Genomic DNA, 24,206 nt, shown 5'->3' with positions numbered 1-24,206 from the left:
GATTATATGTAGATTACTAAGATTATATGTTTACATAAAAAGAAATCAGCAGTTCCAACCAGTCAATCAATCAGATTGTTTCGAAGTTTGAGTAGCTTTGTTGTCAAGAATGTATATTAGTGTATTACATAAAATCAAAAATCAATAACATTAAATCAATAAACTTTTTACAGATGTGAATGATTGAATTGATTGTAAGTATAATATAAAAAAAGAAATTAAGTAAAAGAAATACATATTTTCATTTTTCAATTGTTGTGTGAAAAAGGAGTGATCTCGATTAAATTTGAATTCAAATAGATTACGTGTACTGTACACATACTCGAACTTTCCCATCAGAAAGTCAGTAGGCGGTCGTTGAATTCATTTTAGTAAAGTTAATATATTGTTATTAAACAAATATAATAATGTTTCCAATACATTAAATAACATTTTTTATTGATATCAATGATTGAAATGATAAGAATATATGAATGGGACTGGTATAAATAGGAGCCGAAAATGCGTTGAAATCCGACCGGGCACTTTAGGGCATTCCCTTAGCGCCTGGTCCCTTTTTTTATTTCTTCATTTTAGTTAACTTATTTATTATTTCTAGACGTGTTCGTTACTTATTATTACTAGATTTATTCGTTTATTTTATTCGTCGCTTGTTATTTAAAGATTTATTCGTTTATTTTATTCGTTTATTTTATTCGTTAAATATTATTTTTAGGTTTATTCGTTTATTTTATTCGTTACTTATTATTTCTAGATTTGTTCGTTTATTTTATTGTTATTATTATTGCGCGGTCATACATACACACATACATACATATATTCGCTGTTTTGTTTGCTTGATGTTTTATCCTCTTTTTCTTACTATTCTCTTCGTAATTGTACAGATGGGTAGGATTAATTCGTAAGTTGAGCTAATTGAACATAGGTAGGTGAGTTAATTTAGTGAACATAGGTAAGTTAGGGACTCTATTCTTTCTTTCTTACTCTCTAGTTTATTTGTATTGTATTGTTTTTTGTTCAACACAACACCAACAACAAAAATCAAACACAACAATCAACACAATATTATTTTCGTTATATTTTAGTTAAGTTGTTTATTATTACTAGACCATTCGTTACTTACTATTACTAAATTTCTTCGTTACTTATCATTTCTAGATTTGTTAGTTTATTTTATTGTTATTATTGCGCGGTCATACATACATACACACACATACATACATATACTCGCTGTTTTGTTTGCTTGATGTTTTATCCTCTTTTTATCACTATTTTCTTTGTAATTGTACAGATAGGTAGGATTAATTCGTAAGTTGAGCTAATTGAACATAGGTAGGTGAGTTAATTTAGTGAACATAGGTAAGTTAGGGACTCTATTCTTTCTTTCTTACGCTCTAGTTTATTTGTATTGTATTATTTTTTGTTCAACACAACACCAACAACAACAATCAAACACAACAATCAACACAGTATTATTTTCGTTATATTTTAGTTAAGTTGTTTATTATTACTAGACCATTCGTTACTTATTATTACTAAATTTATTCGTTACTTATCATTTCTAGATTTGTTAGTTTATTTTATTGTTATTATTGCGCGGTCTACATACATACATACACACACATACATACACACATACATACATATACTCGCTGTTTTGTTTGCTTGATGTTTTATCCTCTTTTTATCACTATTTTCTTCGTAATTGTATAGATAGGTAGGATTAATTCGTAAGTTGAGCTAGTTGAACATAGGTAGGTGAGTTAATTTAGTGAACATAGGTAAGTTAGGGACTCTTCTTTCTTTCTTATGTTCTAGTTTATTTGTATTGTATTGTTTTTTATTCAACACAACACCAACAACAGCAATCCGACAACAATCAACACCATTTTATTTTCGTTATCTTTTAGTTAAGTTTAGTTAAGTTGTTTATTATTACTAGACCATTCGTTACTTATTATTTCTAGACTGTTGTTTTATTATTAACCCCCTCATGAACGGCTGCCTTGACGTGGCGAGGGGGCTTCTCACTAAATGCCGTTCAAGTTTGTGCTTTTCCTTCTTCACTTGTTTGTTTTCATAAAAATGCGATTCTCTATCATTTTCTAACTAAAACTAATTATCTAATCTTAATTCGAGGTCCAATGCATGGTATGTGAAAAAGTAGAATGTTCGATTTTGATTTATTACAAAGAGTTAGATTTTTGAGTCTGCGTTCAAAATCAAAATAATAATATTTAGGAAAAGTTTTGCTTGAATCGAAAAAAATGCCAGCGGTGAATGTTTACGCGTATGTAGTGCTGGAAGGCGACAATCTTGTATGAATTTTAACGAATTTTTGGCACAAAAAAATTTAAAGTTTGTCATTTCAATTTTCCTAACTAGAATTATCTGGAATTTCTGGAAGAAAAAAAACAGTGAGCAAAAAACAAAAAACAAACAATAGCAAATGCAGATTTAGCAAAAGAGTGCTTAACACGAGTTAAGAAAATGTGAGAACGAGAAGAGCTGATAGAGCGTAGAATCAGGAAGACCATAGTAGAGCGAGTTACAATAATCAATCCTAGATAAGACTAACGAAGTAACAAGGAGAAGATTGGGATCGTCAAGAAAAGACAAAAGTGTTTTTATTCTATGTGGATGAAAGTAAGAACTTCTAACAACACTATTACTCTGAGAAAAAAGAGACAGAATCAAAGATAAAGCCTAGACTCTATTGTATTAATATGCCATAATTTTTATTTATTCTAATTTTTTATCATGTTATACTATATTCAAATAAGAAAAAAACTCAGGCCATCTTTCAAAATTGACCTTATTAATATTAATGTAGATGGTTGATCAGTGATTGGTTGATGGTTTATATAAATAAAGTGATTATCTGCACATTACTCCTCTCCAACATTTCTCGTCAGTCGTCGCTGGCTGCACTTTTAAATCTTCTTCGTTCATCACAGTAATCAACAATTTTTTTAATTATAAAATTTCGTTTTAAATTTAAAGCGTTTTAAAGCGTAAAATTTTAATTTGTCTCTAATTGGGGGACTTAATTCTGGTTAAAGTTAATTTTACGATTTACGTCATATTTACTTTTAATAAATAAAAATTATTTATATAAAAAAATTATATAAATAAAATAAATAAATAAATGAAATAATTTTTATTTTAGAATCTATTTTGAAAATTAATAATTAAAATATTTAGCTACATTTGAAAAAAATAAATCAATAAAAATTGTAAAATTAAAAAATATCTTAATATTCATTTTTATAATAATAATTATATCATAAAATTATATATTTTATAGTTAAATATTAAGATTTAAGTAATGAAATTATTAATTTTTATTACAGTTTCTTCTCTTTTCAAGTCTAAATTTTATATGAATAAAATGATAAATTATATGAAAAAAATGATAATTAATTCATTTCCAAAATTTTAATTATAAATTTTACAATATGATACATTTAAAAAATATATTTAGCTTCCTGGTGTGCTACTTTCTTGCTATACTATTTTTGCGTATTATAACTATTATTGATTTTGATTGATGATTTATTTTATTTAAACTTATTCATCCCACCATGAGGTTCAATATTTTAAAAAAGACTTATTTTTAAAAATACATGCAAAGTATTGAGATCATTGTTTTTTTTCTGTTCTTTTTAGTTTCTCAAATTGTTTATTTTATTTCTTTGCTTAGTTTTACATTTCTTTTTTTCAAATTTTATTATATTTGAATTTTTTAAATTGTAAAACATTCTCAGAGACAAGAATTTTAAAAGAAAGTGAAGCCACAGGCGATACTAAAAATTAAACTAGAAAATAGAATCTACCCAATTTTTTGAATGATAAATTTAAAAATGCCTCAGCAGCAACAGCAGATGGAACCCTCAACATCTTTTAAGAATGGAGAGCAGAATGAAAATGAAGAAAGTATTTCTAGAGAGAATTCTGTGGAAACATTTAATAATAACAATAATGAGCTAGAATTCCCAACAACAAAATATCGATGCCTCATAGATAGGATTAACGATCGAATTAAAAAAAATGCCACCTTTTGTTCTTTCGAATTTTTTCCTCCGAAAACTGTGAATGGTGCGGCTAATCTCATAAAAATGTCAGCAAGGAAATTTTTTTGTGCCTTTCATTAAATATCTATCTTGATCAACTATTTTGTTTACCAGCTTATTGCTTTTGATTATTTACAATATTGGTAATATTGCAATGGTTTGTACTGTCTGAGCGATATTCACCAAGCAGCACCACCACCATCGTCACCACATTACCATCATCACCATGACATCAGATGTGATCGTCTGGCTTCTACCATGAACCCACTTTTTTGTGACATAACATGGAAAACTGGTGGAGATAATTGCTCTGATGCGCCAACAAGCACAATGACAATAGGTGAGTTGGTGATGGGGATAATGGTGAAGATGATGTCTACAGGTTAATTGATAGTGATGATGATGTTCCCAGTTGTTTGATAGTTGTTGTTGATGATAATTAACATGACGTGATGATGTGTTAATAAAATTTTGAGATAAGGTTCCACAATGCTGAGTTACTGTGGAATTGACACAATGATGCACATGACTTGTGTTGGCCAGAGCAGGTCAGACATAATCAGAATTCTTAACAAGGCAAAAATCCTTGGATTAAAAAATATTCTGGCCCTCAGGGGAGGTTGAATTTTTTTCTCGCTTTTCAATCCATTTCTTTTTGTTCAATATTTCATTGTTGTCTCAGACTGCTTCATTGTAGTTGTAATTACATCAGATAAAAATTAGTAGCCCATTATTTGTTTTTGAGAAATTTGTTTGTATCATTTTTTAAGATCTTCCTCACAATTGCTCGTCGTGGCAGCCAGTTGATGATGGTTTTAATCATGCAATTGATCTTGTTCGATTCATCAGGAAAACTTATGGAGACTATTTTGTTATTTGTGTTGCTGGTTAGTTGCTTGATTGATTTTCAAATTGATTGGTGGGTGATCGTAAAGATTAGAACACATTGTCAACAATTTACATGCAGGCTACCCGACAGGCCACCCTGATGCTTCCTCCTACAAAGCCGACCTTGAAAATTTGAAGGCCAAGGTAGATGCGGGTGCCGATTTTATAATCACCCAGCTTTTCTTCAAGACATCAACTTTCATCAAGTTTGTTAATGACTGCAGATCAATTGGAATCACCTGTCCAATATTGCCGGGCATTATGCCAATACAGGTAGGGAACAATGATTAATGCTCAGACTTAGCCCTTTTAATATTTCTTTGAAAACAAATGTTTTCTTTAGTCTTTAAATTAGTGGTTTGTCTTGCTCATTGATTGATATTTCTATGTATGCAAGAATGATGTATTAATTCCTTCATATTGACTCACCCACGCAGGCCTACCAATCGCTGGAGAACATATCACGTCTGTCAAAACTTGAAGTCCCACAGGAGATATGGGACAAGTTGCATGCAGTTAAAGATAACGACGAAGCTGTTAGAAACTTTGGGATTGATTATGCCATCCAGATGTGCTCACAGCTACTCAACAGGTTGCATTCCAACCTTTATTTCTCTCTTGATTATTGTTAATTAATCTTTTCTAAATAGTTTGAAGAAGTTGCACATGTTACATCAGCTACAAACTAACTCTGTTCAAGTCTATCTTTGATCCTACATGCTTATTAATGTATATTTATCAATGTGCCTATCTGTCCATCTATTGTATACCTTCATTTATTTGTAAATATAGTGGAGTTGTCAATGGATTGCACTTTTACACACTGAACCGAGAATATGCAACGTTAGCCATTTTAAAATCTCTTGGATTGTGTGCAGTTCGGCCTCAACGACCTCTACCTTGGAAAACTTCAGCCAATCACGTGAGGTGCATGGAAACCGTGCGACCTATATTTTGGAGTTCAAGGCCTGAAAGTTATATTTATAGAACTTCGGGTTGGGAAGAATTTCCCAATGGAAGGTACACTTATTTTATTTACATTTTTAAAAATTATTATCGACATGCATTTACTGCATTGCTGTTAACATGAAACAGGTGGGGGAATTCAGCTTCAGCATCATTCAGAGACGTGAATGAACATTATTTGTACCACTTGAAATCAGCGCCGTCTAAAGAAGAACTCCTTAAAATGTGGGGTGCCAAGTTGGAAAGTGAAGTTGATGTTTGGCATATATTTGAATGCTACCTACTTGCAAAGGAAAATAAGCAGGGCTACAAGGTTGTTAGATCACTTGCACTTATTTTAACCATATATGCGTGATTATTTAATGGTGTTTTTCTTGTAGTTCTTGTTGCTATTTATGTAATATTGTTATAAACTTAACAGATTAACATTTTGTATATTCGTGTTGTTGACCAATTTAATCATTAACGTCTTCGCCATTTCTTTACATATATGCACACACATGCAATTATATTTACACACACACACGCTCATAGGTAACTCGCATTCCTTGGAGTGAGGGCGGCCTGTCTTCAGAAACGACTTGCATGTTGGACCGACTGGGTAAGATAAATAAGCAAGGCGTCCTAACAATCAACTCGCAACCTGCTGTTAATGGGGCCCCTTCCACACACCCAATATATGGATGGGGCAATCCAGGCGGTTATGTCTATCAGAAGGTCTGTCTAATAGCTCAATCACATTTCAATTTTTTGTTGTATTTTCGTCCAACGATCGATATGCTTGTAAGATCCAAATAACAAACAACTCAATGGATAGGTTGCGTTGAACTACTCCAACATTGTTTTTTGTAATTTCCAAACTCATGCCTAGCTTCACAGACGACAGGCTGGTTCTCCTCCAGTTTCTCTATTTGTACCAGCAAATGCAAAGATTATTAAGTGAACGTAAATAAAATCATAGATAACTAAATGATCATTGGGGTAGCAAATAGCACAGACGCGTCCGACGATCGATATGTTCGCAAAATATAAAGGTTGTATAATGCTCGGGTCATAAAATCATCAATCTGTCATATTCTCAAACTTTAATGATTGTATGATTTCAAATATTTTTGTTAGTGTTTTCTTATCAATCAATCAATCAATTGATTGTTTGGTTTATTTTGTTGATTGATTGATTGATTCGAAACCATCAGGCATATTTGGAGTTTTTCACCTCGTTGAAATATGTCGACCGCCTGAAGAGTATTCTGAATGGTTACCCTAACGTGAACTACCACATTATTGCGAACCATGCTAGTTTGCTTCAATTCGTTCCTACATAATTTATTTGCATCTGTGTCATTTTTGTGATGTGGTTCTTATTATTTCATTTAAAAACCTTGAATGTAACGAAATGAATAATAGTACGTATAATTTAATAAAATAGTAATTAAATGTTAATTAATAGCTAAGTAATAATACGTTTACTCGCAGGAAGTTGACATAACAAACTGTCACGAACTGCAACCAAGTGCTTTGACTTGGGGCGTCTTTTCAAACATGGAAATCGTTCAACCGACCGTGTATGACCCTGTAGCCTTCAAATATTGGAAGGTTTTCATCATCATCTATGTTTGTCATCGTCATCATGATAGGAATGAATATAAGTATTTAACATATTTCAACAGGATGAGGCGTTTGGCCTTTGGAAATCATATTGGGGAGCCATTTATGATGAAGGTAGTGAATCGAGGAACGTCATCGACACAATCCACGACGAATATTGTCTGGTCAACCTTATAGATAATGAATTTGTTAAGGAAAGTTGTCTTTTTAACATTCTTGAAGAGATGCTGCAAACGAATTGAGGAGTTCATTTGAAACAATCCACGTTGTAATCTTCATTATTAATAATCACCGATTGATTGATTGATTGATTGATTGATTGATTGATTGATTGATTGATTGATTGATTGATTGATTGAATCACTACCTGATGCTCACTCATTTTTATTTTAATATTTAATTAATTATTTTTTGTGTATAATTTTTACAATATTTTAAATCAATCGCCATATGTTTAAACTCTCTGGAATTTACTTTGCCTTCACAGGCGACGAACTTCAACATAACATACGCTTCTCATAGGATGTTACTTGCCGTTAACTAGCATAGATTATCACTTGATCTGAACTATATTTTATTTTCTTATGATTTTACAATTGGACCAATTTAGGTATATGTTACTGATATCATTACGGTGTAATATTCAATTGTTATGGTCTACTACGGCAGACTGTACCATCTCACCATTATGTAACATTACTTGATGGGCAAGGCATCGTTCTTTCGGCAATATCTGAATAAAGTAGCATTCAATAACTGTGTTACATTTTTTTAACTTTTATTCATTATTATTTTAGTAAATAATTTCTCATGGATATCTTTTAAACTTGTCAGATTTTACCATCATAAATTCATTGAATCTTTTATAGAATGGATTTTTTTTTAGAAAAACTCATGGAATTGTACTGCAATTAAAGCCAAATATTAAAACAGTGGATTGTGTTGGTAAATAATTATATGTGATAATGGTAAAGTTAGCCTATGTTTGACTACAAGATGTGATCCTTGTGTGTTATGTATGGTTGTGCTTGTTGTCAACCAAAGTTCTCAGTTCATTGTTCCTCTGCGTTTATCATGTTCTTCCCTGGCAACCACAATTTCAGAATTTCTCTCAGTTGTTTATTATTTTGTTTTGAAATGTTTGCGCTGTTAATTTGGTGTTATTTCAGTTTTGGGACAATATTTCTAAAAGTTTGCTACAAATCGTGAAGTTTTTTATCGTACCGTATGATAAATTTGACGCGACGTAATTCCTTTGCTTCGTGGGACCTACCAACAACAAAAAGAAATAAAGTTAATTAAATATAGTAATGACGGCCCTCGAATCTTTTCGTCAATCATTTGAAAGGTATTGTAAAGAGTTCAATGTCCAGCCATCCGAGTCACTTTTGAATAAAATTCATAAGTTTGTTCATATATTATATTAATAATTATAACAAATAACTGATGAACAATTAATAAGTTTTGGTAATTTTTTTTATCTTAGTGTGGTGAGTAAAGTAAATGCATTTTGCTAGGTTGGATTATTATTATTTGTTTCTGTTCAAAATGATTTGCAGACCAATTCCAAGCAGGGAAAAGTGTGGCAGATATACTTTGGATTTGTCTTCGAGTTATTTACAGAGCAAAGTTATAGATGCTCTCTCGAAAGCTTTAAAATATGATGCTCTTTTTACAGAAATCAAATTGAACAACTGCCAATTGAATGAAGAAGGTTCGTATATATATGCTATGCTGCAATGTAAATATTTAATTTACATTTAAGCAAGGAAGTAACCGAGAAAAACATTGCCAACATTTGTTTTTTTTTACTTTGTTATATTTATTAAATTTGAAATATTTTGACTCATTTAGTCAAGCTTGATGCAGAAATTTTAGAATAAGAATGATTGATTATTAAACATTTGTACTCCATTACAAAATAAAAATATTCAGGAATAAAGAGTATTTGTAGTTCATTGAAAGAGAACACATCATGCAAAATTCTCGAACTAAAAGTAGGTTCTCACAAATGAATAGTGGTTTTTTATACATGTATTAGGGTTATAATTATATATTATAATATAATATATAATTATAACTCTAATACATATATATATATACATTATATATTATTGTTATACCATTTTTCCTTGTATTGGAGATGTTTTTTTATTGTTGATTTAAATTTTAAACTTGGCAGTGAATGTTATTTTTGTGTTTATTTTGCAGAACAATTCAATGAGAGGCATATCTGTTTCATACATTGCAGAGTTGTTAAGGGCCAATACTTTCATATATAGGTTTGAATTTATTATTTGATAACTTCATTATTTAGCATTATCATTTTTTCATTGTCATCTATTACATTGTTCATTATCATAACTTTTCTGCTACAGCTTTCCACAACTTCAAGCATTTCAAATGTAATCTATACATTTTTAATGTTTTTTAATTTTAGTAAAAAAAATTTGTTTAAATGTGATAAATAGTGATTCATGATTAAGTCACTCATGTATATACACAAACTCTCATATTTACACCTACCAAAATTAATTTTCCAATACACTCACAAACACACCAACAGTTTACATTTGGATTCAAATAACATTGGTCTGTTGGAGAGCAACTTCAATGACTTGTGCCAAAGTTTAAAAGTGAACAGGTCACTCCAAATCTTGGGTCTTTCTAACAACCAACTCAATTCTAATTGTTCCAAATATTTATCTGACGTTTTCAAATATAACAATGCCCTACAAAGTCTTGGTTAGTGAAGTGTAATGTATCAGTAGATAGATTATAAGGGTATTACATTGTAAATGCTTTACTAAATGATTGAATTAATGAAATTTATACAATCTTTTTTGCTTGATTCCTCCTTTTTGCTTGCTACGTTATTAATATTTTGATAAGATTAAATACATTGCTGTAGTTTTTACAAAGATACAAATATCCAACCAACGTATGATGTATAAGATCTCAGGTGGAATAAATTAGGATTGATTGGTGGCCGACAGCTCTCATCGATGCTTGACAACAATCAGGTGCTTCAAAATCTCAGGCTAGATGGAAATGATATCACAATCGATACCTTGCAAACTATTGGTCTATATAATTACAGAATTTACATATTTTAGAATCCTTATTGTATATATTAAACGCATATTAAAAACTCGAAATAGCTGTATGGTGTATGTTGAATGTTTGATGTTAACATGAATCACAGAAGCGAAACTTTCAAGGAATATGGTGAAATCAACGTTGAAGAATCATCCTGCATTGGCCTGCTGTGATGAGTGGCCAGCTAACAATTATGTTGGTTATAATTGTTTGATGTTCCTGATGTTTCAAATAAATTAAATGCATAAACAGCATTGAATAAATTATTCTTATGAATTCAAAAGTCTGAAATGATAAATTTTCATATACAGTTATGCTTCAAGAAAGCAGATAAGCTCCAAGCATCTCTTCTACTTAATAAAAAGTTCCTTTTCATATTTAATTATTCAACATTATAATAAATAGTATTATTATAATTATTACATTATTATTAATATTATAAAGTCATTTGTTACAATAACAAACTAGATGGGTGTCTGATAAAATGGGCAATTTGTATGATTTGTTACAAGAAAGAAAGAAACACGTTAACCAAGTTTCACATCAGTAATTACTATTCAACTTTTATTCATTACAATTCGATGTTTTTTTCATTCTCTATCAGTTATTTTGTAAAACGCTATTTCCGCTATGTTCAACAGCGGTCTTCAGTAAACTTGGCAAACAGATGGGTCTTGAGATCCGCTCTGAACTTCGTAAGTGATGGAGAAGTAGTTAGAGAAAGAGGTAGAAAGTTCCATAGAAAAAGGCCAGAAAAACCAAACGCAGATTTGACAAAAGAGTGTTTAACACGAGTTAAGAATAAACCGGGGCGTTTGAGTTCAATTAATATATCTGATAAGTAATTGAGAAATCATTTAGATTGAGACTTATACATAAATGTGCAAATTTTAAAAATTATTTATATTTTACAGGAAGGCAGTGCAAGAGAACAAGATACGGAGATATATGAGATAAGAAAAGGGCACGAGCAAGCAAAGAGTTAGAACAAATGATAATAGAAGAGAGGCATAGGGACAGATTATGAAGGACACTATTGAAATTAGATGGAGGAAAAAAAGGATAAATATAAGAATCATCAGCCTATAGTTGACTAGTAAAAAGAAAAATTATTAATATTACGAGGTAGTTCAGGAGTATAGAGTATAAATAGAAGAGGGCCCAGGATAGAACCTTGAGGCACCACAAAAGTGAGAGTAGAGGAGTTAGAAGTTGCTTTATTAAAAACAACAGAGGAAAACGATTACGGAAATAAGATGAAAACCAAGATAAACAAGAATCAGTAATATTAAAAGAAAGATGTAGCAGTCTCAAGAGAATAGCATAATCAACAGTATCAAAAGCAGAAGAAAAGTCAAGAGCAAGAAGGAGAGCAAGATTTCTATTGTCACTAGAGAGAAGGATATCATTGTATATTTTGAGTAAAGAAGTTTCAGTACTGTGAGCAGGTCTGAAACCGGATTGAGATGCAGGTAGCAAGGAGTTAGAATTTAGATAAAAAGATAATTATTATAAACTACTTTTTCTATTATTTTAAGATGATAGAAATAATAGTAACCGGTCTATATTTTTGTTTGTTACGTTATCTAGAAATATTGTTAAATGCGCCGGTCGTACTGATCAGCTATCTGATTTTTATCTGATTACAAGCACACGTGTCAGATATAGAGAATTTTTATAGAGAACTCGCATGCATGTGCGGTACACACACATCACCAATGCAGACTCAACAACAGAAACTCGGCGCTGCTTCTTGCAGAGGACAAGCTTAACAAAATGATGAAAGATACAGAATATTTAAAGGAAGATTTGGACAGACAAATTAAAATGTTAAAAGAAAAGAACAAAACACAAAAAGAAGTAAGTTGACCGTTATAAAGTATCATTACATATATATTATATATATATATATACAAATACATATGCACAGACATACATCCGTACTTTGTCTAAAATTAGATTTATAAATTCTATGCTAGCTTCAATGTTTTTAATTTTTCATTATAAGTTTTTCCAAAGTTTTTTTTATAGAAAATTCGGGTGCAATATCGAAAATACTGAGAAAACATAAAATTTGTTGATGATGACCTCATACAAATTAACCCAAATATGCTAGAATTCAAACATTTGCAAAACATACAATGAAATCGAAGGAATACGAGGAAAGAGAAAGAAAGTTGACGAATGAAATTATGCATCTTTCTGAAAAGTACCACAAACACTGCCTGATGGTTTGTCACTGTTCAATTAAATTATTAACATGTCATTAAACCTTTTAGCATTAATTAGAATTTCGGTTAAGTCTCTAGCTATGTAAACGTCTTCCAAAAAATGATCCATCGCTACAGTTGAATGATCATATTTGAATTGAAATAATTGATTGATTGAATTGTTGATTACGCAGATCAAAGATTGTGGAGCTGAAAAAACGAGATCAGATGAGAAATTAACATTGCTGATGAACAAATGTGCCGAACTTGACAGCAAACTGATAACTGATCAAACAATTTATCAGAGTATATATATAGTGTTTCAGTTTTTCAATTCAACAGGAACTATAAATAGAAATAATTATAGCAATGACGTTCTCATTTTAAATCTTTATTGACAGAATTATTATTTGAGAAGGAAGCTTTATTAAAGGCAAGATGCAACGAAATTGAAATCATAAAAAGTAAAGAAGTATGTTTTGTTTGTATTCACATGTGCATAATGATGTGCTGGCTGGCATAACAGTCGTGTTGGTTGTGTGAATAGTATAAGTATAATAGTATCATAGTTGAATTATGTCACGTTCTTTTAAAAGTTCCACACATATCACCAATTGACGATTTTTTTGTTTCCTATATGTTAAATGAGTTGAAATTATTGATTTCGACGTCCGTTATAGAAATTTTTATTCTTTCATTAGATTGAAATGCTCACAAAAGAGAAAGAAACATGCGTTGAACTTCTGAAGGAAAAAATTAACTCACTGAATATCGAGTGCAACAGTTTGAAAAATCAACTCGAACAACAAGCCAATAAAATAAAAGAAATTACTTCGAGTAAAGATCAGGAAATGGAAAAATTGAAATCTATCCTTAAAATTGAAGAAGTTTGTCTTATTGCACTGTATTACGCGTTGTGTCTGATTTTATTCGGTGTATAATTGAATAATTTTGATTTATTTGTTTTAAATTTTATCAGATCAATTTAAACTTAAAAATTGTCGCGAAAAATTTGCAGGCTCAAAAGATTCAAGTCCTAGAGGAAGCAAAGATTGAAAGAGAGCGAGCTAACAACGAACTACGCCTGAAGTTGACAACAGTTGAAAGTGAGAAAAAAAACTTACACGTCGAAAAAAATCTCTTACAACTGAAGAATGATGAACTTTTAATGGTTATTAATTTATCTTTTGTAATTTGTTTTTAACGTTTGCACCTCTTCCATTTGTTTAATTATTCTATTTTATCTCTTATTTTATTAATTATTTATTTTATCCTCCTTTGATCCCAACTCAAAGAAATCCGAAGAAAAACTAAAAGTTGTTGATGCTGAAACCTATAACGACCCACTTTTAGGTTGTGTTAGTTCTGTGGTTGAGATACGTGCTTTGATCGTACTTTTGAAAATTTTTTATTTTTACTCACATCAGCAACGAAAATCTGAAAGTTACTGTGGATACGTTCTATTTGTTATATATATGTTATTATTATATAGTGTTATATACAGTTATATAGATTTATATATAGTTATGTAGAGTTATTGATTATATATAGTTATATAGTGTTATATTATATAACATCAAAACTACCGAAATCCTGCGCCGTGCTGGTTTAGACGATATAAAGGACGAATGCCGGCAACACCGCCTGCGGTGGTTTGGTCATGTCAAACGAAGTGGAAACAGGGCCGTAACTTCTTTTGCAGATGTTGAAGTACCTGGCACACGTCCCAAAGGCCGTCCAAAGAAGTCCTGGTCGCAAACAAAATTGAGCAAGACATGAAAGCTCTAAATTTAAATGAAATGGATACAACTGATCGTCTAATTTGGCGCTAAAAAATTGATGGCAAAGAAAATAACGTCCTACCTCGGGAGAACTGGGTCTCTGGACGCTAAACGAAGATTGATATTAATTAATAAATCATTCATGCGTTCTACTCATTCATTCATTTATACATATATACGTACAATTTATAATTTTCTTATTTGTATACTGATTTAATTTGAGTTACTTGTATAATTGTCTTATAATTAATTACATTAATTAATTAACAAGTTCATAATTGAGCAAAAGTAAAATTCATTCTAAGGAAATTCAAAACAAGCAGCGAGAAAAAATTGAAGAAGTTAGAAGATTGAAACAGGAGGAAGATCATAAACTGAGGGATTTTGAATTGCAATTAAAAAACAAAGATAAATCAATTGAAGGTTAAACGTAATATTTATCTAAACGTAAATTTGTACGCTTGCTTTTCATTGTCGTTATTTTATAACATTCGGCTTGTTCTGCTCGACAGCGAGCTTATTGGACGTGACCAGATTGAAAGAGAAGCTTCAATCCCTTAAACAATTAGATATTCAACACTCGTCCACACTTCAGCTGGTCGCTCAAAATTTGGTAGCCAGGGAAATTACACCAACCTAAAATACAAATCTAGAACTTCTCAGACTATTTTTTTACAATGTTTAAATAAATTGTTTGGCAGTGCTTGTTTAAGATTTTAAAATCATGTTCATCATGCTCAAAAACTTTTATCTACTTGTGATCTTAGCAATTTAATTTGATTCCTATTATGAAACATTAATTTAAATTCATTAAGATTGATGCAGTCGACAGTTTATATTTTTATATTTATGCAACAGGCTTTAAACTCTAATCGTTTTTATTTAATTAGAGAAATCTATATTTTATTTTTTACAAATATAACTTAAAAGAATTGTTTGATGATCAAATTAATCACATAAGTGCAGTTGGATGAAATAAAATGGCAAAAAAGTGTCTGAAACAAGCAGGTGACACAATATAAAGATAGGTGGTACAAAAAAGAAAGTTACAATGACGTCAACACACTGGTCATATTCAGCTAGTGATGGTTGGTCGGCTTTTAAAACAACTTTGTTTCATCAGTGATTCATTGGTAAACAATTTTTCAATTTTATGGGTAATAAGATGATGAAAACGCGATGTCCCACCTTCGCCACTGACGGAATGTAACAATCGTACCTAGATGGACACGACTAAGAACGTAAACCAATATTTGCAATGTAATTCTACCAGCACACCTTTAATATTGTATCAATATTTGATATTGCGAACAGACTAATGTCACATATTATGGATGAAAGGTTTCGAAATTATTTACCTTAGTGGAATACTAAATAACATGTTATGAAAAAAAGAATAAACAGCGGCATCGAATGATGGAATGAAAGAATTCACCATAAAAAACTCATTTCTCAGTTAATCAAAATTGAACAGTAATTAAAAATTGGAAGAAGGTAAAATAAACATAGGATGTGAATTCAATTGAAGAACGAGTAAGATATAATACAACAAATATACTGATATAAATAACTAAATAACATTTGATAATATATTGGTCTGAATTATAAATATATAACATAACACATAAAATATCATAAATGAAACGAAATGATAATCTGGCAACTCAAATATGTTCAGATTTTAAAAGTATGAATAAAAACCGGATTTAAAGTTATATGCATGATTATTTGAGCAGTAAACAGAAATGAACAAGAATGTCTTGCAGCACCCACACAGACAGCAAGCAGAATCATCTCAGAGATGCATGCACCAGCCTTGTGCATTCCATGTCTATTGACGTTTAAATTATATTTGTACATTTTGCTTGCATGGAAACTGTAACATAAGTTTGAATTAAAAGTTCTAGTTAAAAAGAAACGAATGAAATTTGCTAATGCCTGCAAACAACATAAAATCAATTGTTCTAGTTAAAAGATTAGTCAACAAAGAAATATGACATGTAAGTAAAAACTACTGCAATGCAAAATGTGATGGCTCATACATAAGTTCTTTTAAAACCATGAAAAACTATGATGATGATGAATGACGAACCAACTGATGGTGTAAGGAAAACATGATGGAAACAACAATGAAAATAGGCAAATAAAAGCAAGAATATTAGAAAATTTCAATTTATTTAACACTAAATTGAAATTAAATATCTAAGTTTATCATTTGTTAATATCAAACATTCACTCCATCAGCTAAATACTTTTCAATTTTAAAAATTAAGTCCATTTAAGACATTCATTAATGTCATCCAATACTAGATAAATAACTTACTATTGTATTTTAAAGAAAACTAGAAAACATTTGCAAACAACCAATGAATATTATGAGTGCATCTATTTAACAATTCTTCAAACATTTCATATAATGAATCATTCTTTTCATCAATAAATCATTCAGATTTCTGACTGAGTTTAGTTAAAGTATAGTTTGTGGGTTTTGTTTTGAGATAGGAATGATAAAAGAATGATGAAAACAGTATCAGGTAGCTTGCATACATTGCAGAGCAGCAAGCCAGGTTGAAATTTGTTTGATTACAGGACAGACCTTTCAACTTTGCTAAATAGACTGAGTAGTTGACAATGACTCCCATGACCATTTGAATGATTTGTAGGAAAGTGATACCGACACTAATACATCTCGGAGTCGATATTTTCATTGCTTTCAGAGTGTAGTACGTGTACATAAATGAGTGCACAATGTAATTCATTACCATAAACCACCTGCCAGGAGCTGTATGATCTGTGTAACTGTACCACACGTAAATCATTACAGTCACGTGATGATACCAATGAAGAAAAATCAGGGGTTTCTTGGTTAGGACAACAAATATTGTGTCCCCAAGCTCGTACACCTTGGAGATGACAAACATGAACGCCCAGAAAGATGTTGGCCTTAACGTGAAGTAAGACGGATTGCACATGGATTGATACCACCCTTCATACCTCAACACATGGATCAGTTCAGGCAGGGTACGCACAGCACCGGCGATGCTGAACAGCGCCAAAAATCCACTCCAAAAAATAAGGGAAGACCGCAGTTCGAAACGTGATCTGTTTCTCATGTAATGCTGCACGCTAAAAATGGCGACGAGGTAGATGATCGAGTAGACGAACGTCAAGTCCCAGTACTGCAATGTCCAACTGTGAAAGGCGGACGGATCAAAATCTTTCTCGAACTTGAACAAATCCATTTTAAAAGAAGTTGTTTCACTATTATTACAGACCTCCATTTTTAAATTGAAAACTGGCAGCCACAATTCAACAAACTGACAAACCTATTTCGATTTAGACTTTAGAGATTAAACACTTTCGGCGTGCACCAAGCACAAGCAATGGAAAGGGTCAGGCTTATGGTCTAACTAAATACTTCATGAAAATGAATTGAAATTATTCACATGCGGAGGAAAAATAAAACCTAATTCAACAGGATGTGAACCACATCGAAAAATCAGCTTGATAAGTCATCTTACAAAACTTCTCTCGAGAATTCTGATCATGAAAGCACGAAGCAAAATCAGATATTCAATAACAACTTTCAAATGTCCAATGTGGTTTTGTAGAGGATTGTGGCACAAAAAACGCTAACTTTATGCTACAAATGATCAGTGAACGAGCGATTGAAATGAAGAAAAACTTGTCTATATGTTTTGTCAATTAGTCCAAAGCTTTTGATAGCCTGAAACACGTGAAGCTTATGGAAATATTGGAAAATTTGGACATTGACGGAAAAGACGCTAGAGTTATCAAAAACCTCTATTGGGACTAAAGAGCAGCGATGAAAGTTGATAACAAGATGACTAATTTTGTCGAAATAAAGAAAGGTGTTAGGCAATATTCATTAGATAGTGAAGTGGTCGTAACACCAAAATACGAATGTTGTTGACGCGCAGAGTCGTCAATAGGGCATTTAAATTCATATATTACATGATTATTGATTAGGCTTCAAAGTAGAATCGTCTTGAGGAGTACAGTTTTTCTTTGAGACCAATTGTGATGTCTTAAAATTATTGTAGTATATCCTGAGTTTTATTTTATTAGTATCATTGATTGGTGCAACGTTCCTTTTTATGATTTGTTTGAGGACGACTTCGTCTATTTTGTGCCGTTGACATATGATTTCTATAATATAGTATTGTGTCGTTGTCAGTGTTGGAAAATTGAAAAGACAAACTTTAAAGTGATTAAGGCCAACAATTCGGTAGAATTCATACAATACTGTGAATATATATATATATATATATATATATATATATATATATATATATATATATATATATATATATATATATATATATATATATACTGGTAACAGACTGTTGTTAACGCATTATTTCAAAAATTCAACGCTACTTTCAACATTGTTCAACTTTTTTATATTTCTTTTTTATGTCAGAGAAATTAGACATTTTAATGTTTTTTTTAAAATTTTTATTAAATAAATTTGCAAATAGCTATTTCGAGTTATAGATAACTCATCTTCAGTGCATTATATATAAGGTATGTAAGATATTTGATAAGAAGGAAATTGTCATTGTCCTGTTATTGTTGGTAATAGACCATAATTATTCTATATTCTATATAGTTATAGAATATACGTATAATTATATATGTGCCGGTTAAAACCCGTTATTTAGAATAATATACAATTTTCCAATTCATTCTCCAGTGTGTAGTGTGTCGATTAAATTTCAATCATAGTATTTCTTGGTTGAACTAAAAGTTAATCTGCTTCAAAATTCGAAAAATGGCGGCCTCAGCCGGAGATTGGTGTTTGATTGAGAGCGATCCTGGCGTCTTCACTGAACTTATCTGCCAGTTTGGTGAGTATTAATCGGAAAATTAGAAATTTTAAAGTTTTAAAACAAAATTTGGTCGCTAACTATTTTTCTCATTTTTGCTCTCTTTCTTTTCTTTCTTAGAAATGTATGGTTATTTTATAATTAATAATATTATTTTTGTTAATTTATTGAATCAATGTAAAATTGTAAATAGCTAACTTTTTAAAACTAACAATGAATTACAGATACTTTATATATTTTTAATTTTGTTATTACTTTTTTATATCATTTTATAAAATTTATAAAATAAATTCTCTGATAGTTTAATAAATTCTCTGATAGTTTTTCTTTTTGTTTTGTCAAAAGTTAAAAAATTAAATATTAAAAAAAAAGAAAAATAGGGATTGATATTTTTATAAAATCAATTATGAACTAATAATTAAAAAAATTTTAATACAAAACAAAATAATTTATGATTGACAGGTGTTACTGGAGTGCAGGTTGAAGAAATATGGTCTTTAGATGCTGAAAGTTTTTCATTTTCTAGGCAGGTGCCTTCAATTTAAAAATAAAATAATCTTATTCACTGAAACTTTTATTATCACATCCAAATCATTTGGTTTTTGCTCATCTTTCATCTTATTCTTTTATTTGTGTTTTTCTTATATATGTCTCATCAAATTAAATGTGAAGAGATTGAAAATTTTTAAAAATAGCATACAACATTGTTAAAACTAATTAGAGGTCATACACATTGCTCATTGATCAATAACTCACATATAAATAAATAACAATATTTCAACAGGCCAATATATGGCTTGATTTTTCTGTTCAAATGGAAGCCTGACATGCATCTGCAAGGAAACGTCATCAGAGATGATCGGCTTAGAGATATTTTCTTTGCCAAGCAGGTTAGTTTAAATTTAAAGTTAGTTAGTTTAAGTTTAAATTTTAAATACTTTAATTCAAAATTCTTATTTTAGTGCTTACTCTTTCCTGACTTTAACCCTAAAGATCACAATTCTATCCTCTCCTATTTCTATCTCTCAATTAAGTAATGTGAGACAACATGACTCTCACAGGTCATCAACAATGCATGTGCCACTCAAGCCATCTTGAGTATTCTCTTTAACTGTTCTGATGCTAAGATTGATCTTGGTGAGACGTTGAACTCCTTCAAGACTTTCACCAGAGGATTCGATCCAACTGTCAGATTTCAACTTTTTATGTACATTCATTTAAATTGTTAATTGAATATTGTAATCATATTCAGAATATATAATTATTATTTATAAAAATGATTATCTCATGTATAGCAATGTTTGTATAGATTTAAATGTGTTAATTTATGTTATTAATTGTAATATTTTGCATCCACCATGCAAATATTCAGACCAAGGGGCTGGCACTAAGTAATTCGGACATCATCAGACAGACACACAACAGTTTTGCCAAGTCATTTTTTACGTTTATTATTTTTATTTATTTTGATAACTGTGTTTAACAAAATGAAAATTGTATTATATAGCAGTATTTTGCTTTTTACATATTTATTTATGCATTCACCATTGGTGATTATCTATCTCAGTGCTCAGTAAAGTGGTGGTCTGCGAACTGATGCCAGTCGGGGAAACAATCGGTGAGCTGCCAAAAAAGTTAATTAACCAAATCCTAGCTCTGACTTGACCAGCTACACAATAAAAAATTTGTTGAATTTTACTGGCATGTGAAAGAAAGCATGACCGACTAGTGCAACCAATCATCTCATCAGCTATTCAAAAACAACTGACTAATATAAGATGCAGGATGAGTATGGAAATGAGCACGTGAACACTGATTAAATACGTAGATTTTGTTGTAATGAACATGATCAGCTGTTTAAACACATGGTTACAAAACTGACCTGAAAGTATAGATTTGCAACATTTTAAAAATAGCTTACTGTCTTTTGTTTGAGGTCGGCTTGAAAGAAATTATTTTGCAATTTAGTGAAATTATTATAGAGTATTTATGATTAAAGTTAGATTAGTTTTTCTTATAATTTCATAATATTTTGGTTGCATTAAAACCGTTTGTTTGCCTGAAAATAAAAGTACGCCTTTATCCTGCTGAAATTATTTTGTTGGAATTGAAGATAACTTGACTGTAAGATTGGAAAATAATAATCTTCTGTAGCTTGCCTCTGATGGCGCAGTTTGAAAACGCTTTAGGCCAGAATACAAAGCAATAATAACGCTTCTGTTTCCATTTATTTATTTGCACTGTCCCCATCTCGACTGCACTTTAAGGAAGTAATAAAATGAAGCAAACTCATTCGTTGCACATAATATTTTTCATTTTAAAATGCTAAAACATATTTTATTGACATTTTATATTGACTAAAAGTTGTAAACCCACAACCGCGGAGTGTGAAGCATTGCTCTATATCTCTAATCTCACTGACACAGACAACAATTGTTTGAACTGGAACTCGAAAACATGAAAAAAGATGACGAAGCATATCATTTCATCGGGTACATCCCTATAAATGGTCGCCTCTATGAACTCGATGGCCTCCAAGAAGGGCCAATTGATCATGGTGTAACCTAAAGTTTTTTGATATAATTTCGTTGTTTTGTATTTACATCAGATCATGATTTTTATAACGTTGAACAATTTTGTTAACAGCTGTTATTCAAATTTATAATAAACTGTAGGTAATAAATTATAATAAATAATGATAATTACTTGAGCAGGTGTCATTCCAGAGGAAAGCGAGTGGCTGAATTATGCCAAACTGGTCATAGAACAACGCATTCAAAAGTATTTGATATTATTTTTTTTATATTTGTTATATTGTTATAACTGTATGGGACATAACTACAGTGATAATAAAAAATAATGAATTGACAGATATGAAGCAGACGAGATTCACTTCAGTTTGATGGCCATCATACCTGACCAAAAAAAACATTATGAAGCACTGCTTGAAAATACTCAGGTTCCTGACGATGATGAGTATGTTGAGTGTTCATTAAAGATGTTGATGAAGATGTCGAGTGTAATGCAGTGTCTCTCACCTTTCTTTGTTGATGTCCTCTTTAAAAAAAACTGACTTATGTCATGGCCTCCCTCCCTTACAAGTACTTTTATTGCAGAAATTTTTCAAATCTAGTAATTATAGCCGCTGCTCAACAGTGGATAGAACTACCTGCATGCAACTTGAGGCATTCAACCTTTTTTATTGCTTGATTTCAGCATAAAAAAGTGAAGAAAAACTTTTTCACTATAATAGGTAGTAAAAAACGGAGTCAATGCTAGCATTGCTCCCTTGAATGTATTTGGATATATATTTTTAGATGGCATAAGGTGGCCTCTCCTGTGTAAACCCTCTTGAAACTCTCGAGGGAGTCCGCTACTATAGGTTGGGATGTCCCGATGTAATGTAATGATAATAATGATGATTATTATGTTGAATATCATGATTAAAATGATGACGAATATTTGATTAGGATCTCGATGAAGTAGAAAAGTACAAACATCTCTTGAACGCTGAGATTAACAAAAGGAAACAGTATCAAGTAACGACGCCATCTTTCATTTTGTTTTTTATGATTTTATGTTTTCATCATTTTCATTTAGTCGTCTTCATTGTAATTGCTTCTATCATCGTCGTCGTTGACATCAGCATCATTTCTATCCTGTTCGCCGTCATTATCACTCATCGTCACCAGGTCGAAAATGCTCGCAGGCGTCACAACTTTATACCATTCATCATCGAATTCTTCAAAATTCTTGCTGAGAAGGGAGAACTGGCTGAGCTTATGGAAAAAGTTGCTGCTGTTGTTGTTGCTCTGATTATGTTGTTGTTGTTGTTGTTGTTGTTGTTGTTGTTGTTGTTGTTGTTGTTGTTGTTGTTGTTGTTGTTGTTGTTGTTGTTGTTGTTGTTGTTGTTGTTGTTGTTGTTGTTGTTGTTGTTGTTGTTGTGATTAATGTAGACTGCATTACTATTTTGAAGATGGTAATACAACTTACTAATCAACAGTTGACATTTTCCACAGGCCAAAGTAAAAGCTAAAGATAGGGCTAATAAAGCCAAAGCCTCCAAGCCAGTTAAAGACAGTTAATCATTAAAATTCACTACTTTTTAGTAATGTAGCATTTACATCGTGTTTTTTATTTATCAAATCTAAGAAATGTTTTGTTTGTTATTTGTAACAGTTTAAAATTAAAAATTGTCAGCATTCAAATTTTTTTGTTGATTTTTGTTTGCTTCGGAATAGAGGTGAGCAGGAATTGAAATTTGTTCCAAACCCCCGCCTATTTTCTTTCTCATTCCCGATTCTCCCAAATTCCCATTTATGACAACGTTCCCGAAAATTTCCATTCTCTATTTTTTAACTCATACCCGCGTTTTCCTTCTCGTTTCACATAGAGTTATATAGGGTTATATAAGGTCTATATAGGATTATATAGTGTCGTATTGGAGTTGTATTAAGTTGTGTTGGGTTATTTTTCTTTTTCTTGATTTTAAACAAATTTATAATAATCTTGTCTACTCTAGACTCTGAAGAAACAGCCAAAATAACGCTCTTAGAATAATTATGACACAAATTATTAATAAGTATGAATTACAACAACTTCGACGTTTTAAGTTGCTAATAAAAAAGTTAATGCAAAATGGGCAACTAGGATTGAATGATATATGTATAAATGAATACCTCGTTCCAAAATATATATATACATATAGAAAATTTATTTATAGCTTTGGTT

At 30.9% G+C, this 24,206-nt stretch overlaps 4 protein-coding genes across 4 annotated transcripts; 3 read left to right on the top strand and 1 right to left on the bottom strand.

The window, feature by feature from the left end:
- Positions 1-2,954: 2,954 nt before the first annotated feature.
- On the top strand, positions 2,955-8,733 carry HELRODRAFT_111699 (hypothetical protein). The gene is made up of 15 exons (XM_009019016.1): positions 2,955-3,055; positions 3,768-4,120; positions 4,310-4,413; positions 4,555-4,692; positions 4,844-4,960; positions 5,041-5,234; positions 5,399-5,553; positions 5,754-5,981; positions 6,057-6,240; positions 6,462-6,644; positions 7,124-7,226; positions 7,408-7,523; positions 7,598-8,437; positions 8,462-8,643; positions 8,668-8,733. The coding sequence occupies exons 2-13, from the start codon at positions 3,849-3,851 to the stop codon at positions 7,775-7,777; spliced, it is 1,974 nt and encodes a 657-aa protein (XP_009017264.1). The 5' UTR covers positions 2,955-3,055; positions 3,768-3,848; the 3' UTR covers positions 7,778-8,437; positions 8,462-8,643; positions 8,668-8,733.
- Positions 8,734-8,845: 112 nt separating this feature from the next.
- HELRODRAFT_78955 (hypothetical protein) lies at positions 8,846-10,651 on the top strand (the record flags this gene model as incomplete). Its single annotated transcript, XM_009019015.1, has 5 exons — positions 8,846-8,944; positions 9,117-9,276; positions 9,718-9,817; positions 10,102-10,280; positions 10,491-10,651. The coding sequence occupies 5 exons, from the start codon at positions 8,846-8,848 to the stop codon at positions 10,649-10,651; spliced, it is 699 nt and encodes a 232-aa protein (XP_009017263.1).
- Positions 10,652-17,066: 6,415 nt separating this feature from the next.
- HELRODRAFT_78878 (hypothetical protein) lies at positions 17,067-17,867 on the bottom strand (the record flags this gene model as incomplete). The annotated part of the gene is made up of 1 exon (XM_009019014.1): positions 17,067-17,867. The coding sequence occupies one exon, from the start codon at positions 17,865-17,867 to the stop codon at positions 17,067-17,069; it is 801 nt and encodes a 266-aa protein (XP_009017262.1).
- Positions 17,868-19,420: 1,553 nt separating this feature from the next.
- On the top strand, positions 19,421-23,560 carry HELRODRAFT_172351 (hypothetical protein; the record flags this gene model as incomplete). Its single annotated transcript, XM_009019013.1, has 12 exons — positions 19,421-19,496; positions 19,938-20,005; positions 20,197-20,198; positions 20,260-20,365; positions 20,537-20,662; positions 20,848-20,909; positions 21,902-22,032; positions 22,190-22,256; positions 22,347-22,434; positions 22,946-23,014; positions 23,168-23,266; positions 23,495-23,560. 12 exons carry the CDS (start codon positions 19,421-19,423, stop codon positions 23,558-23,560), a joined length of 960 nt encoding a protein of 319 aa, XP_009017261.1.
- Between the last annotated feature and the right edge of the window lie 646 nt (positions 23,561-24,206).

This window comes from Helobdella robusta (genome assembly GCF_000326865.2).
Source record: "Helobdella robusta unplaced genomic scaffold HELROscaffold_23, whole genome shotgun sequence".
NCBI classification, from domain to species: domain Eukaryota; kingdom Metazoa; phylum Annelida; class Clitellata; order Rhynchobdellida; family Glossiphoniidae; genus Helobdella; species Helobdella robusta.
Note: the sequence above shows the minus strand (reverse complement) of the source record. Positions and strands in the feature narration are given on the sequence as shown.

What these genes read in the sequence shown, in the direction of transcription:
- HELRODRAFT_111699 (XM_009019016.1), top strand. Translation starts at nt 3,849, where the DNA reads ATGATAAATTTAAAAATGCCTCAGCAGCAACAGCAGATGGAACCCTCA. An exon ending in GCGGTTATGTCTATCAGAAG is followed by an intron (nt 6,645 to 7,123) that starts GTCTGTCTAATA and finishes CGAAACCATCAG; the next exon opens with GCATATTTGGAGTTTTTCAC. An exon ending in CATTATTGCGAACCATGCTA is followed by an intron (nt 7,227 to 7,407) that starts GTTTGCTTCAAT and finishes ACTCGCAGGAAG; the next exon opens with TTGACATAACAAACTGTCAC.